This window comes from Orycteropus afer, unplaced genomic scaffold (assembly GCF_000298275.1).
Source record: "Orycteropus afer afer isolate SDZICR_OR568_19922 unplaced genomic scaffold, OryAfe1.0 scaffold00002, whole genome shotgun sequence".
Taxonomy (NCBI): Eukaryota; Metazoa; Chordata; class Mammalia; order Tubulidentata; family Orycteropodidae; genus Orycteropus; species Orycteropus afer.
The window spans coordinates 33,441,121-33,457,286 of NW_006921589.1; the positions used below are offsets into that span (position 1 = coordinate 33,441,121).

The window sequence follows — 16,166 nt, forward strand, 5'->3', positions numbered from 1 at the left end:
GTGTTTGGTTTGTTTTTTGGTTACCAGAGACTAGAAAGAGCCAAGGAAGGCTCTTCCCCTGGAGCCTGAAGAGAACCTGATTTTGGATTTCTGGCCTCCAGAACTGTGAGACAATACATTTCTATGGTTTTAAGCTCCCCAGATTGTGGTTCTTTGTCATGGCAGCCTTAGGAAACTAACATATCATCCAAAGGAAAAACAAATGAACCTCATACACAGCTAAAAATGTGACTTAATATATGACTTCCTCCATAACCAAGCAGACTCATGGCTTATGATCCACATATGTGTGTGCGTGAGCATATGTGTTACGTTGCCTCTCTTTGAGAAGGCTGTCCCCTTGGGTTCAGGCACAGCTTTGGTGGAGAGGCACAGGGAACAGAGTGTGAGGACAAAGAGCCACCTCCAAATCTAGCTGGTTGACCACATCAATTCCAGGGGCACTGTGTTAGCAAAAAGGCCCGGAATTCTTCATGTTCCTAACTGGTGGTATTGTCTAGAGGGGACAGTAAGGAGGCTGGCCCTAGCCTCCATCTCCCTGTGTCAGGCAGAGAAGCTTCAGCCCACCATAGAACTTTCACTTCTGCCTTCCAGAGTCCCTGGACACAAAGGGTCATGGAAGCATGACTGCAGGCTTCAGCGGGCCCCACCCCTCGGCTTAAACAACAGCCCAGACCACACCCAGAGCTGCTAGCTGGTGATGTCTGAGCTAGACTTCTGACCAGTTCAAACTGGTTCAGTCATTGCTGCTGAGGCGAACCCAGAACAGACTCAAACTTTTAAAATCTGGGTGATCTGGAATGATAACCAGAACTGGAAAATATTACAGATTGAAGCCTTGGAGACTCAGAAGAGGCATAGTGAGCCCTTTCAGGAGCCTGATGGGTGAGACTGAACTGTTGGCAGGGCTGTGGAGAGTGACACACATTCAAAGTGACATGGTTGGCTGCCATCTTTGAGTGGGGCAAGGATGTTTCTGACTCTGTTCAGTATGAGGCATGAGTTTGCTACACAATGCATACACTGCCCTTGTTTTCTAAGAGGGAGATTAAGTTTTTAGCAGGGCTTTGACTTGTACTTTTTCTTGTTCTGGTTATTGTTCCAATTCACCCCAATTTTTAAAATTTGGCTCTGTTCTGGTTTTGCTTCCTCAGCCATAGCTGAACCAGGAAGAACGGGTTTGAGGCCTTGTGTTTGAGGGCCTTGGTGCTGAGCCAGCCCACAGTGTGATAGGAAACAGAGTTTCAGTGCGGTTCTTTTCCTTCCATCTGCTTTCAGATTTCTAAAGATGCCTGGGTGCAGTCATGGAAAGGGAAAAACAACCCTCAAAAGCCACCAGCAGAATTCTTACCTTGTGAGAGTGAGGGATATGTACAGATTCCAAAATTTCCTCTGGCTTGAGGGCTGCACTTGCCGAGCCAGCAAGAAAATGTTCGTTCAGAGGAATCTGCCGCATCCCTTCTGTTGAAGAAAATAACAGTTCTGCACAGTTGCAACAACGAAAGCAAGATTTTTCTGTATTTTTAAATGTCAGCAATGGAAAAGAAAATAGCTCCCTCTGTATGGAGCAATGCAGAGGGTTGAGTCTGTGACAGAAACAGGGCTTGTCTCATTCCTGTGTGCAGGGAAGTGTGGATGGTAACTCCAGGACACTGACTCTTACCAGTGTAGATGTGTGTGAACCTGCCCCAATGCTTGCCAGGCATGTGCAACTTACATTCTTTAAGACTGGATGCTGGCTAACTAAATCCAATCCATTTAATACTTAGAATTAAGGTAACCCCCCCCCCCATGTCCTCAAAACAACAACAAAAAAACAAACTCGTTACCAAGGAATTGACTACAACTCATGGCAGCCCCTGTGTAACAGAGTAGAACTGCTCCATAGCAGTTTCTCGCTGTGATCTTTTTGGAAGTAGATCACCAGAATGTTCTTTGGTGCTGCCAGGTGGGTTCAAACGACCAACCTTTAGCTTTGTAGTTGAGCACAAACCATATAGGATCTGTCTCCACTATTGACAGAACTCAAATAGTTGGATTCACTTTTTGTTCTTGTTGCTGTTGTCTTCAGATATGTGCATCTTTAAAGCAAAGTGAGATTTTGGATTTTAAAGTGATAGCATTCTCATTGGGATTCCAGGGACCTAAGAATAGGCTCTGTTTGCCAAGGTCGGCAGGGACATAGAGAGGCTGACAACAGGACAGGAGACAGGTGGTGAGAGTATAAACGCCGTCAACTAGCCAATAGAGCAGCACAGTACCCTGCTTGCATAGATAACAAACAGACAAAACCAAGAAAACGAAAATCATGGGCAAGTCACTCCAACATTCAATCATCAATTAAATATAAACAAAAAAATGTCATAATGCCTCAGAGATAACAGAGCATCATAGTCTACACAAAGAAGCAAGATAAAGCAGGAGAAACAAGGGACCAGGATACAGAACCAAAACACATCCCTGAGGAAGATGCAGCATTGGAACTCCCTGATATGGAATTTAAAAGAATTATATTTAGGTATCTTCAGTGAATTGAGAGACAGATCAAGGAAAACACAGAGAAAATTCTAGAACAATTACAAAGACAATACAAGAACAAAATGACAAAACAAATGAAAAATTAGAAATAATACAAAATCTACACACAGAAATCCAAAAGATTAATACTAAATTTTCAGAAATAGAGAAGACATTGAGTGGACAAAGGAGCAGAATTGAATCAATGGAAGACAGAATTAGGGAGACTGAAGGCAAATACCTGAACACTTCTTTGGAAAGGGATCAATCAGAAAAAAGATCCAAACAGAATGAAGAAAGCCTAGGGTTCATGTGGGTTACCATCAAAAGGAATAACCTACGTGTGATCAGAATTCCAGAACAGGAAGAGACAAATAAAACCACAGAGAAAACTGTCGAAGATTTGTTGGAAGAGAATTTTCCTAGTATGATGAAAGATGAGAATGTATCCATTCAGGAAGTCCAACAAACCCCAAACAGGATAGACCCCCTAAAGAAAATCACCCAGACATATCATCATCAAACTTATCAAAGACAAAAAATCATGAGAGCAGCACGGGAAAAACAAAAAGTTACCTACAAGGGCAACCAATAAAACTAAGCTTGGATTTCTCTACAGAAACCATGTAGGTGAGAAGGTAATGAGATGGTATATATAAAACACTGAAGGAGAAAAATTTCCAACCAAGAATTATGTACCCAGCAAAACTGTGAAAATATGATGGTGAAATTAGGACATATCCAGATAAGCAGAAATTAAGGGAATTTGTTAAATCCAGACCAACCTTACAAGAGATGCTAAAGGGAGCCCTTTGGACAGAGAAGCAACAACAGCCAACAACAACTCACCATTAACACACATGATGATATAACCCAGAAACCAACCCAGCTATGGAAGTATCCAAAGTAAAAAAGCCTACAAGATTGTAAACAGGGAACCAGAGACATCAATTGACAAATGAGGACAACTACAAACCAGAAAGAGGGAAAAAACTCTGTTGTTACAGAACTTGTAGATGGTAGGGAAGTCAAGACAACTACAAGATAAAACAGACTGTTCTAAACTTGGGAAGAAAACTATAAATCACAGGGTAACCTCAAAGAAAATTGATAAACTTTCATGTCAAAAAAGAGGTCCAGGATAAATATTCAGCAAATACTAAAACAGTAGCAATTAACGAAGTGATAACACAATTCATAAACAAAATGAGCTCAGCGTAGAAAATTATATGGAACAAAGAAATTGACACCACGAAAAAGCCCATAACAAAAATGACAGCAACAAATTCATATTTGCCGATAATTACATATCTGGCAAGGGACTTCTCTCTAAGATTTATAGCAGAAGTGTGGATGACCAAACTATGGTACATACACATAATAGAATGCTATGCAGCACTAAAGAATAATGTAGAGTCTGAAAAACACCGCATAATATGGATGAACTTGGAGGACATTATGCTGAGTGAAATAAGTCGATCACAGAAGGACAAATATAGTATTAGTTTGTTGTTGTGGAGGGTCACGGAAAGGTTTATATAGTGAAGGAAACTCTTTGTTGGTTGCCAGGGGTGGGAGGGGAGGGGAAGGAACACTGCAAAAAACAAAATAAAATGCATTGACCCATGTCACTTTAGTTTTATGTATTTCACTGTACATAAATCATATTTCAATAAAATGCATTAAAAAAAATAAACAAAGCAAAGTGAGCAATTCACAAAACTCCCTTTCAGCCCACGTATCACAACTTGGTGGTCGGAGCTGTGACCTCTAGCTTTAAATAGTGGTTTCTGGCTTCATAGGAGGTGCTGTAAGGCGACCAAACTACAGCCCAATGAACTTGATGTGATTGATTAGAGTTTAGGTCTAGTTGTGAGGAAGGCAGGAGTGCTCCAAAGGAGCCCCCCGTGGACCTTGCCTGGGTGGCCCTGCTGCTGAGCCAGACTGGCTGATTTACTGTCCTCGCTGGAGCTGGGGCTGCAGCTGGGGCCACACTCAGGGTGGAGATGGCTATGTTTGGGCCAGAAAAGCAGAGCCCCTAAACTCAAGGCTATCACCAACACCTTAACAGAAGGACATAGACCCTGGATGGGGGCTTGGCTATCCTTGCCATCCTGGTTCCTGAGAGTCTTGGGTTATTCTTTCCTGGTCTCTAGGGTCTAGCCGGGGTCATCCCTGGATGACAGGCCTGGAGAACTCCACAAAATGGTAGACTCAGGGAAGGAGAGGCCTTTCCTCCTACCTCCTGGGCAGGCTCCTTACAAAGCTAAATAAAGATGGGAGAAATAAAGGAGATGAACACTTTTCCTTTCCCAGGCACTTTCTGAATTCCCGCCTATTAGAGACTGGGTAGACATCCATGAGTAGTACAGGCACTTAATGCACTTGTCAACTACCCAAAAGGTGGGAGGTTCAAGAGTACCCAGAGATGTGTAGGAAGAAAGACCTAGTTATGTACTTCTGGAAAAATAATCAGCTATTGAAAACCTCCTGGAGCACATTCTACTTTGACACACAAGGGATCTCCATGGGTTGGATTCAACTCGATAGCAACTGTTTTTTTTTTGTTTGTTTGTTTGTTTTTTTAATTTTATTTTGATTTGGGTGAAGATTTACAGAGTAAATTCACTTTTCATACAGCAGTTCACATAATATACTTTGTCTCATGTCATTGACCAAATACAATGCAACAGCTCCCCTACCACTTCCTCCCCATCCTTCCATACTCTTCTGCACCCTGAGCTGTCTCCCTGTGCATAAGCAGCCCTTCCTTCTCCCATGATTGTTCTCTTCAGGGTGTGTGTCTACTTGAGGTAAATGTTTAACTCACATGCCTGTACTTTGTTTGGCTGGAAACCACAGGTGTGGCTCAATTCCAGACCTGCAGGGCAGCTAGGGGCCATAGTCTCAGTGCTTCCACCAGGCTCTATTGGACCAGCAAACCTGGTCCCCACCTTCTTCTTCTTCTTCTTTTTTTTTTGCCTCCAAATGATTTTGAGTTTTGTTCCACATTGTTCTCCCTCTCTATACAGGATCTTGTACATCCCTTCCAAATGGATGACAGTGGTAGCCGGGCACCATCTAGTTCTTCTGGTCTCATAGTTGTATAGGTTGCAGATCGGATGGTGTACCACAACTGTTTTTTTTAAGGCTGGGTTTGTGTTAGTTATCAAACACCTCAGGAATGGTTAGGATGTCTGTGAGGTAATTCCTGGTTGGAAGTATCTGCAAGTTTATGTGGTGCTGAGGTTTTGATTGTCCCCTCTTCACCTCTGTACCTGGGACAGTGTCAGCACACAGGAGGCAGCAGTGTGCAAATGACTGACTGACTAGCTGAATGGGGTGGACAGAGGGAAGGTTATGTGAGGGGCTGTAGGTGAAGAAGGGCATTTTAGGGTTAGAGGCATTGGGAGGAGAGGCCAGCATGGCCCAGGATGCTCCTGGATGGAGAATAGGCAAGCATATTGCTTTTGGCATCAGACAGACTGGGTTCACATCTTCTCCTGCTTTTACAGGTGGTCTCTGATGTATGGTTAAGCAGCTTAGAGATGTGGGAGAAATGCCCACCATCGGGCCTGGTACATAGCTTGAGCCCAGTGAAGGGGATGGTCACTTCTTTGGAGCAGCCTGAGGGCAGTGTGAACATATCAAGCACTCCTGGGGAGATGGAAAGGTGGATTAGCTTGGAGTGGCCTCAAGGAATGTTCCTTGCAGTCAGCAAGTAAAATTAATCATCGCCTTGTCCTTGTCCCCAGGGACTCACAATGTCTGCACTTTGTCCTCACCAGACTGTGGCTTCTCACACAGTAACACTGAAGAGGAATGACTTAGAGGGAGACCTGGGGCAGGTGGCAGGCTGTGTGTCTTAGGGGGCAAGTCCATAGAGAGGATGACAGGGGGAGAAGAGAGGACCTTCAGGCCACCAGGAAGTGGCGTAGCCCAAACTCACCTTTACCTCAGCCTCTGCAAACCAGCTCTGATGTTCACTTGCCAAGCAAAACACATGAGCTGAGTGTGATCCCGTGTGTGTGTGTGTGTGTGTGTGTGTTACCAGAAGGAAGCACTAGCCAGTGACTTCCTTCATAAGTCTGAGTTTCTTATGGTGAATTGAAAGCCATAGTTCTGGCTCTGACCTAAGGTGGTCCTTTAACAATAAAAAACAAAAAACCATTGGATATTGTTCAGAGTGTCCTAGGATAGCTTACCTTCTGATATCAGATTGAGAGTAGTGTTGCCCACAGCCAGAATTGGATTCAGATCTGAGTAGCAATGCTGGCTTATCACATGTCCTCCTAAGGACTAAGGAGAGAGAGTTACAGCCTCGTCATTCTACTCCTAAGTTCCTGTACCCCACAGGCACCTGCCTACGGTTCTCTCAGTGGCTAGTGAAAGGGGGTCAGAGAAGTTTCTGTCAGTTCAGTCCTTTCTTCCTTCACAGAGGGGAGTCAGTTAAGTCTGCCTGGGAGGCCGTCTCCCACCTGCTACTCTGGATTGGGAGAGGAATCAATGATAACTAATAGTTACATAGCATTTGGTATGTTCCATTTGTATGCTGTCTAATTTCTTTACATATTATTTACTCACTTAACCCATTATTCCTCACAAAACCCCATTATTCCTATCTTAAAGATGAAGATACTAAGGTAGTGAGAAATTAGGAAACTTGACCAAGTTTTCCCAGCTAGGAAGTGGCAGGACTCAGGTTCAAATGCAAGCAGCAAGACTTAGTGGCCAATTCTAAACTACTTCCTCCTTAGCCTTGGAGGCCATGGTGCCGGCTACAGACTTGCTTTCTTGCTTTGGACACACAGACTCTCAGGTCTCATTTCACACAAGCCTTTGAAGGTCTAAGTGGTCAGACTTAATGTGGGCCATGCTGGGACTCTGGATAGCCACATGATTGGCAGAGTTACCCTTTTTCTCTCTGTGGGAGACTTCATTTGGATCTGATTGAGGTTGTAGCATCTCAGAACTTGAGTAGGAAATGAGGAGTCATTCACCTTACTCCTCCCCTCCCCCCACAGTGATGGAGTTGGTAGTGGCCACCAGGTTTCTGTACCAGAACATCAGGGGGGACATGGAACTCCCTTTACTCTAGGGACAGCTTGATTATGGAGTTCTCCTTTCCACTGACCTGAAATCTGCCTCCCTGGACTCCATCCATCCATCATACTTCTACCCTTTGTGATCATATGTCATGAATCACATCTGTCCCTGTTGTTGTTGTTATTTGCCATCGAGTCGGCCCCGACTCATAGCGACCCCTCCTTGGGTTTCCAAGGCAGTATCACTACGGAAGTAGGAATGCCCAACCTTCCTTCCGAGGAGTGGCTGGTGGGTTTGAACCGCCAGCCTTCTGGTTAGCAGTCAAGTGCCTTAGGCACTATGCTACCAGAGCTCCTTCATCTGTCCCTAGAAGACTTTAAAAATTAGAAGGCAACTCTCATGTTCCCTCTGACAGTGTCCCTCACACCCCGTCAGCCCTTCATCTTCTGATGGGGCTTCCAACCCCTCACTCTCCTGCCTGCATCTCCTTGACAAGCTCCAGGGTATCTAGTCAGAAGTCTCAACAGGAGGCAATAACATTTTCAAAGCAAACGTGTTCTCTCTCTATCCCCCATGTTCCAAGACATTCTAATATACAACTTGGGGTATGTGGGGAGGAGTATGTGTATTTGAAAACCTATGTCTCTTCTTTCTTCTGCCATTGGAAACAACCACACCTTAAAGTGTGCTTCCCTGATCTGAATGTTTTTCTCCGGCTATGTTTGCAAAGTCTAGAGTAGAGAACCCTCTACTGTAACCCTCCTTGTTTTCGATACTATATTTTGGTTAATGCAGCCTAAGACCAACTTAGGTTCCTTGACAATCTTATCACGAGATTAGCAAAACCATGACATCCTTTCCTACCTGCATGGCTACTTAGACACTCTATTGAACTTTACTTATAGTTCTCTTTTAAATATTTTATAAAATAATGTTTGTTAAATATTAAATATGTATTTGTTTTGTCCATTATTTCTATCTGCTAAGACCCACCCATTTACATACTGATTCTGCCAATGCATATTCCAGCGTCTCAGAATAGGTGCCGTGTACCCAGTGAGCCCATTCAGGGAACCTACTGCCATATTCCGGATCTGCTGCCCCCCTAGACTCTTCAGATGTTTCAATAGGGCCCGGTATGTCTGAGTTTTCTCCTCTGGGAGCTTGGAAACCGTCTCAGCCAAGATATCCTTTACTTGGGCCAGGCTGCAGCCAGCACCTATTGTCAGTCCTAGAAAGCAAATTGTGTTTATTGGTGACGTGGAAAGAATAGCTCAGATGTAATCATGGAGCCAGGGCCTTAGTTGTCAGCTAGAGCAGTGGCTCTCCAGACTAGTTACACAAAGAATTGTCAGGGAACTCCACCACAGCAAGATACCACACCCCCAGATCAATTAAGTCAGAATCTCTGAGTTTGGGGATTTTAAAAAGGCTCCCCAGGTGGTAGTACTGTGCAGCTAGGGTTGGGAACCCCTGAACTGGTCCATAGATTTCTTTGGATAAATGAGGAAATAGAAGCCCAGAGAGAAGGAATAACAGTAATTCCTAGTAAGTGGCAGATCCTACCAGGACTTTCCATGGCCCCCTCCTAAGTTATCATGGTTAAACTATGCAAAGCTCTTTTGTGATTGGGGTAGGGTGGAATCTAATGGCATTAAAGTAACAACAAAGGTCATTCAGTTCCCCAGGTCACTGCCTAAAATCAAGGCTTTGACTGCTGAGTTTTGTACCTCCACAGGTAGCACTCATATTCAGAACCTTCAACAGCCAGTTCTCCTAGGGTCACCAGGTGATCTGAACAAATAAAGCTCATGCAAGGAGCTCCCCCAGGCATTATCCCTTCAGCTGTTGGGAGTGGGGAACTTGAGGGTCCCTGAGGAGGAGCCTGGGAAGCTGGAGCAGTGGGAGGGCACCCAGAGGATGGGGCAATGCTATCCATTTTTTTGTTCAAATTTTTATTGTGCTTTGGGTGAAAGTTTACAAAGCCAATTCATTTTCCATGCAGTAGTTCATACACATTTTGTTTCATGACATTGACTGCAATTCCCCACAATGTAACAGCTCTCTTCCCACTTCCTCCCCATGGTTACTTCTTTCCTGTGTGTGTCCCTCCCGTGTATTCCTGCCCCTGAACTGTCTACCTGTGCAAACACTGCCCTTCTGTTCTCCTGGCTCTGATGAGTGTATCTACCTGATGTAAAAGTTTGGGGCAATGCTATTTGCTAATTGGTGAGAAAGTAATTCAAAATTTTAACAATCAAGGCAACATATTTGTGAGTATTGGCAGGGTATTAGCACCAGCTCCGGTTTTCTCTATGTTGTTGTTGTTATGTGCCATCGAGTCGGCCCCGACTCATAGCGACCCCTCCTTGGGTTTCCAAGGCAGTATCACTACGGAAGTAGGATTGCCCAACCTTCCTTCCGAGGAGTGGCTGGTGGATTTGAACCGCCAGCCATCTGGTTAGCAGGCAAGTATCTTAGCCACTGTGCTACCAGAGCTCCCGTTTTCTCTATAGTAGGGATGTAATGGGTTCAAATCAGCCTTCAAAAGCGAAGCAGTCGCCCAAACTATCAAGGAGATGGTCTTAGTCTGTCACTCTCCTGGGGTTTGTAGAATGAAACACTAACAGAGTCTGATTTGACATCACCAACAGAGTTGGGTTCTAATTTGTTAGTCTGTTTTCAGCAGGTTTTAAGCTGGGCTTTGATTTTTCTATCATTGAAGAAAAAAAATCTTTAAGAATATTTTGTCCTCTCATATAGTTTTATTTCATCCACATTAAAAAAATGTACTTGGCACAGTGCTTCCCCCCTCCTGCCAACACACCCATCCCTCCAACACCCCTCACCTCTTCAATAATCTCAGCTAAATAATGGATGAGGGAAAGCCACTCCCGCTGCTTATTGTCTTTATGCTAAGCAAATCTTGCCTGAAATAACTAAATAGCCAATCTTCTCTGGAGTCAACTAGCCTCATCCTGGACTCCTCAAATTGTTTCTGTTTCAACATCTCCTAAGCACTCTGTATTGGGATCTGATCACCTTCCCAGACTCGCCAGCAAAAGTCTGTGGTCCTTATCATGACAGCTTCTGAAACCAACCAAGTAAAGTAAAAACTATTTCCCCCACCCTGGCACCTGGATGAGAATAGATAAGTAAACATAAGTAAACTAAATTACCCCCAACTATTTTCCCAGATACAGATGAGTATTCAGTTCCTTCAAGAATGAATGGAAAACATTCCTTCCTGCAAATGACAGACTTGCTAAAAGTATTTTAGAAGCAACCTGTAAATTAACTCTGGCCTTGGACAATAGAAGTGTTTTAGAAACAACTTGTAAATTAACTCTGGCCCACAGGCATAAGGGAACAAAAGTTAATTGCTGACCCTCTCCCCTGGCCCAAGCCCCTATCAGCTGATAACAGGAAACTAGTTCACATTCACGCCCCAAATTCCTCAACCTTCTATGAATATGCACAACCCCCTCACCTGAAACCTACAAAAACTGTGTTTCATGGCATCTAGGGGAGTTTAGATCTGGGTACTAACTACCCCTAACTCCTTGCTTTTGCAATAAATAACTTTCTCTCCTCTCAATCTCCGTGTGTAAATTGTTTTGGTCTGACTGTGCACCAGGCAGGGACCCGTGTTTGGTCCGATAACAGTTCCACTGAACCATGGTCTTTAATTTCTACAAGAATCCTGGTGCTGTCTTTACCCACAGAAGTGCTAGGAAGATGTAACTTATTTCCTGTCATACAAGCCTCCTACTCCAGACCTTACCAGTAGGAAAGAAGCCAGAGACAAAAAGAAAAAAAATGTTTACTACTATTATTACTCACAAACCAAACTCACTGCTGTTGAGTCAGAACCGACTCATACAGACCCCTCCTTGGGTTTCCGAGGCAGTATCACTACGGAAGTAAGTAGATTGCCCAACCTGCCTTCCGAGGAGTGTCTGGTGGGTTTGAATTGCCAGCCTTCTGATTAGCAGTCAAATGCTTTAAGCACTATGCCACTATTATTACTTAAAAAAAAAAAAAAAAGAATCAGTTGCCTTGGAGTCAATTCCAGCTCATGTCGATCCCATGCATGTCTTATTAGAACTGTGCTCCATAGGTTTTCAGTGGCTGATTTTTTCAGAAGTGCATCGTTAGGCCTTTTTTTCTGAGGGTCCTCTAAAACCAAAAACCAAACTTACTGCCATTGAGTCAATTCTGATTCATAGCAACTCTCATTGGGTTTCCGAGACTATAAATCTTTAAGGAAATAGATTACCCCATCTTCCTTCCTCAGAGCGGCTGGTGGGTTTGAACCACTGACCCTCTGGTTAACAGCCAAATGCTTTATCCATTACACTACCAGACTCTGAGGTGCCTCTAGGTGGACTCCAACCTGCAACCTTTAGTTATAGCCGAGTTCTTAACTATGCCAGCCAGGGACTCCGTTATATTATTTACAGGTTTTTAAGGTCAGAAGCATCGTGCAGACCAGCATCATTTTTTTTTTTTTTTTGTCATAGGCAGGAGATGGCAGTTCAACCCCAGGACAGAGTGAAAAGCCTACTGCCTGCTGTATTGCCTGGGTCCTCTCCAGAGCTGTGGAGCTGGGACAAATCAATCTAAGCTCCCACAGCCTCTGACTGAACAGAAGGGTTGCTGGGTGAGAATGAGCTGGCCTTATGGGTGGGAGTAATATTCCCAGTCCCAGCCCAATGAACGAGCAGTTAAAGGTGATAAGAAGCGAAGGATAACTAGTAGGTGGCAACTGTTGTTGTTGAATGATGTTGAGTCAATTTTCAACTCATAAGACCTCCATGTGACAGAGTAGAACTGTCCCAAACGGTTTTCTTGGCCACAATCTTTACAGAAGCAGACCACCAGGTCTTTCTGCTGTAGAGCTGCTGGATGTGTTGGCACTGCCAATGTTCTGGTAAGCAGCCAAGTGCTTCACCACCACACCACCAGGCTCCTTAGATGGCAACGAGTAGGTGGTCAAGTAAAAAAAAGACAAACTCACTGCCGTGGAGTCAGATCCCATTCATAGCAACCCCTCCTTGGGTTACCGAGGCAGTATCACTACACAAGTAGATTGCCCCATCTTCCTTCTGAGGAGCTGGTGGGTTTGAACTGCCAGCCTTCTGATTACCAGTCAAATAAATGCCTTAGGCACTTCGCCACCAGAGCAACAAAGGAGCAAAAACTGAGAACAACATATTTGTAAAATAATTTGTCTTCTTTGGTTTGGGGTCACCAATGCTCAATGCATTTTTTTCCATTTGTATCTTTCCAATGTGTTTTGAGCTGAGAAATTAACGTGTGGTAGGACTGTGAGTTCACTAAGAGTCAGTGAGCAATGAATTATGATCTGACCACCAACCAAACAGAAATAATTATATTAAGGATGAGTTTTGGTCAGTCACTCTCAAGCCATTTTATTTTGGTTATTTTATTTTTTTTGAAGGGGTTGAATTCCTACATTTTATTGTATTAATTCATTGCAGTGAGCTTGAAAATTTGGCTGAAAGTCTGGTCTCCAGAGGTGTGCAATATTAAACACTTTGAACCTCAGGAGGACCTCCTTCTCACCAACAGATTAACTTGCTTTGAGATGACAGAAGTGTCCCTATACTTCCAACTAACTTTATAACATGCACTTTGCCAAACTGATGGCTAACCAAAAAGGTTTTAAAGAGTCAATAAATTCTATCTTCTCCTTTTTGGGGATGAGGTATTGAAAAAGTAAACAGAGACCAGGTATGTTAAACTTGAAAACTTAGCTTCATTTTAAGATGTGATCCTTAAGATGAAAGGAGAGGGCTGCTGCTTATCTGATTATTTTAATAAGCACAGATTTCGAACTCAGATTGAGGCTGGATAATTCATTTTGGGCATTTAGTTTGGCTATTTCCACTGTTCATATGTCCACCTCATCTCACTTTGTGCTAGGCAGGACACAGCTGTGTTGAGAAAATCCCATTTACTATAGTTCAAATATTAATTCATATTTTAATCTACATCTGGTCCCAGAATCTAGCTATATTCCAATGGAGTTAAAAAAGCCCCAACTTCGATTCTCACAAAGGGGGTTTTATTTCAACTCCATGCTTCTCAGAGTCCATGAGTTCATGGGATAAACATGCAACAATTTTTCAGAGCACTTACTATTCTAAAGATTTTTTTTGGGGGGGGGGAAGAAACAACAACTCCAAACCAAACCAACTATGTAAGTGATATGGATTAGCATACAAAATAAAAATAAACTCAGCTGTCACAGAAATTTATTTCCTCGGAGTCTGGGTTGGGGATACATCTGGCTCCAGTACATTCCTCCTCCCACCAGTTGCTCTGCACATTTGAGGGTCTTAGGAAAAGTTTGAGAATCATGGGAAACTTTCCTGGAAGCCACTAGGGGTTACTAATGATTTAATTCTAAGAAGGCTTACAGCAACAGAGGAGTCCCTGGGTGGGTTAACTTGCTGGACAGCTAACAGGTTGGAGGTACAAATCTTCCTGGAGGTCCTTCAGAAGAAAAACCTAATGACCTCCTTCCAGAAAGCCAGCCATTGAAAACCCTTTGGAATACAGTTCTACTGTGACATGTATGGGGTTGCCATGAGTCAAAGTCAACTTGAAGGTAACTGGTTTGGTACAGCAGCAGACTCACCAGCCCAGGGGAGGTGCACTGTTTGATTGCTTCATCTTCCTTCCATGGAGTGGCTGGTGGGTTTGAACCACCAACCTTCCAGTTAGTAGTCAAATGCCCTAGGCACTACACCACCAGAGCTCCTTAAGGAAGTCATTACTACCACTGCATCTCATGAAGTTCAAGTGCCTGACCCACTCATTCATTTATCAGTCATTGGCTAAATACTTCTTATATGTACATCAGTGCTAGGAGCTCTAGAGGATGAAGAAAGGAGCAAAAAGGAGTCCCCGGATGGAGCAAATGGTTAATGTGCTCAGCTGTTAACTGAGATGCTGGAGGTTTGAGATTGCCCAGAGGCAGCTTGAAAGAAAGACCTGGCAATCTATCTCTGAAGAAAATGGAGCACAGTTGTACTGTGACACACACAGGGTCACCAGGAGGTTTTTTCCAGTTAAAAAGTTTGCTATGCATTTTGAAGGTAAAGTCTTGAATGCTTTCTTTGGACTTTGTGAGTTTCCACTTTGCCTGACGTAGTTCTTTGCACACAGTGGGCTACTAAAGGTGTTTTCCCAGTCAGGTCACCATGACTTAGGCAGTATTTGAGTGTCAGACAGTAATTCTCCTGCCTTCCTCTTCCACACATTCCCCCCTCCATGGAATTGACTGTCCAAACAATGGACAGGGCCTGTTCTGTCTCTTCATCTTTCAGGTCAAAGTGACTGCAAATTTATTTTCTCTGGGTCACCATGGCATTTTATGGGCAAGAATTCTGCAGATGACTGCAAGGTCTTGAGGGCTATCATTTTAATACCGCATATTCCCTGCAAAGATTTTGATGGTAAAGTTTCACAATAGGATATAATATCACATCAGAAAACTGGTGAAGGGTGGAAGATAGGCCATGCCACACAAATGTTAGAAGGGGTTCTGAATTGTCAAGCAAATAGAAATATAGTGCAGGCATCATTTTACTGATACTTTACTAAGGACATGAGGAACTCACCAGCACTAGTTTCTGATACCACACACAGCTCAGAAATTCTAACAGGAGAGAGGAGAATCGGGTGAAAATGTCCTTGAGATTTCATGGCAGGTCCTGAAAAGTGAATATATTTTAGAGAGAATTAGGATAGACAAAATGTCTTTTTTTTTTTTTTTTTGGCAATGAATTTTTAAAAATAATACTTCTTTGTGTTTTCAGTGACAGTTTACACAGCAAATTAGGTTCCCATTTAACAGATTCCATACATCTTGTTCAATGACATTGGTCACATGTTTCATAATGTGTCAACACTCTCATTACTTCTGTTCTGGTAGTTTCATTTCCATTAATCTAGTTTCCCTGGCCCCTTCCCTTCTCATTTTTGCTTTAGGGTAAATGTTGATTGTTTTGGTTTCATAGAGATTATTATTAATATTTTTTAAAGGAGCACAGCACTCACGGGTGCCCTTGTTTGTTTTATGTGCCCATCTGTTACTTACTGAAAAGTGACTTCCAGGAATAGTTTCAGTTCAGGGTTTAAAAGGTATCTCTGGGTGATAGACTCAGGGGTTCCTTTAATACCAACCAGTCCAATAAATCTGGACTTTTTAAGGGTTGGGTATTATTCTACATTTCCCCCCATTCTATCAGGGTCCATCGTTGGTGTCCTGATCTGACTGGTTGGTAGTGGTAGCTAGGTACCAGTCTAGTTCTCTGGTCTCAGGGTAGATGAGGCTGTGATTCTCATTTCATCTTTGAGCCTTTGCTTTCCTTCTTTCTCTTTCACTTCAGACAAGTTGGGCCAATAGTTGTATCCTAGATGGCCGCTTGCAAGATTTTAAGACCCCAGATGCTACTCACCAAACTAGGATGTAGAACATAATCTTTATAAACCATATTACGCCAATTGACGGAATTGTCCCTTGAGACCATGGTCTTAAGAAAACCAATCATATAAGGTCTTTGGTTATA

At 43.3% G+C, this 16,166-nt stretch overlaps 1 protein-coding gene across 1 annotated transcript in view; it reads right to left on the bottom strand.

The window, feature by feature from the left end:
• Nucleotides 1-16,166, bottom strand: part of LOC103193016 (aldehyde oxidase 2) — a 118,375-nt gene that overhangs the window by 78,805 nt on the left and 23,404 nt on the right. Inside the window, exons 10-13 of the mRNA XM_042783580.1 lie at nucleotides 15,216-15,308; nucleotides 8,643-8,794; nucleotides 6,723-6,816; nucleotides 1,352-1,461 (exon numbers count right to left, since the gene is read on the bottom strand). Of these exons, the coding sequence (XP_042639514.1) occupies nucleotides 1,352-1,461; nucleotides 6,723-6,816; nucleotides 8,643-8,794; nucleotides 15,216-15,308 (449 nt within the window). The remainder of the gene's footprint in view (nucleotides 1-1,351; nucleotides 1,462-6,722; nucleotides 6,817-8,642; nucleotides 8,795-15,215; nucleotides 15,309-16,166) is intronic.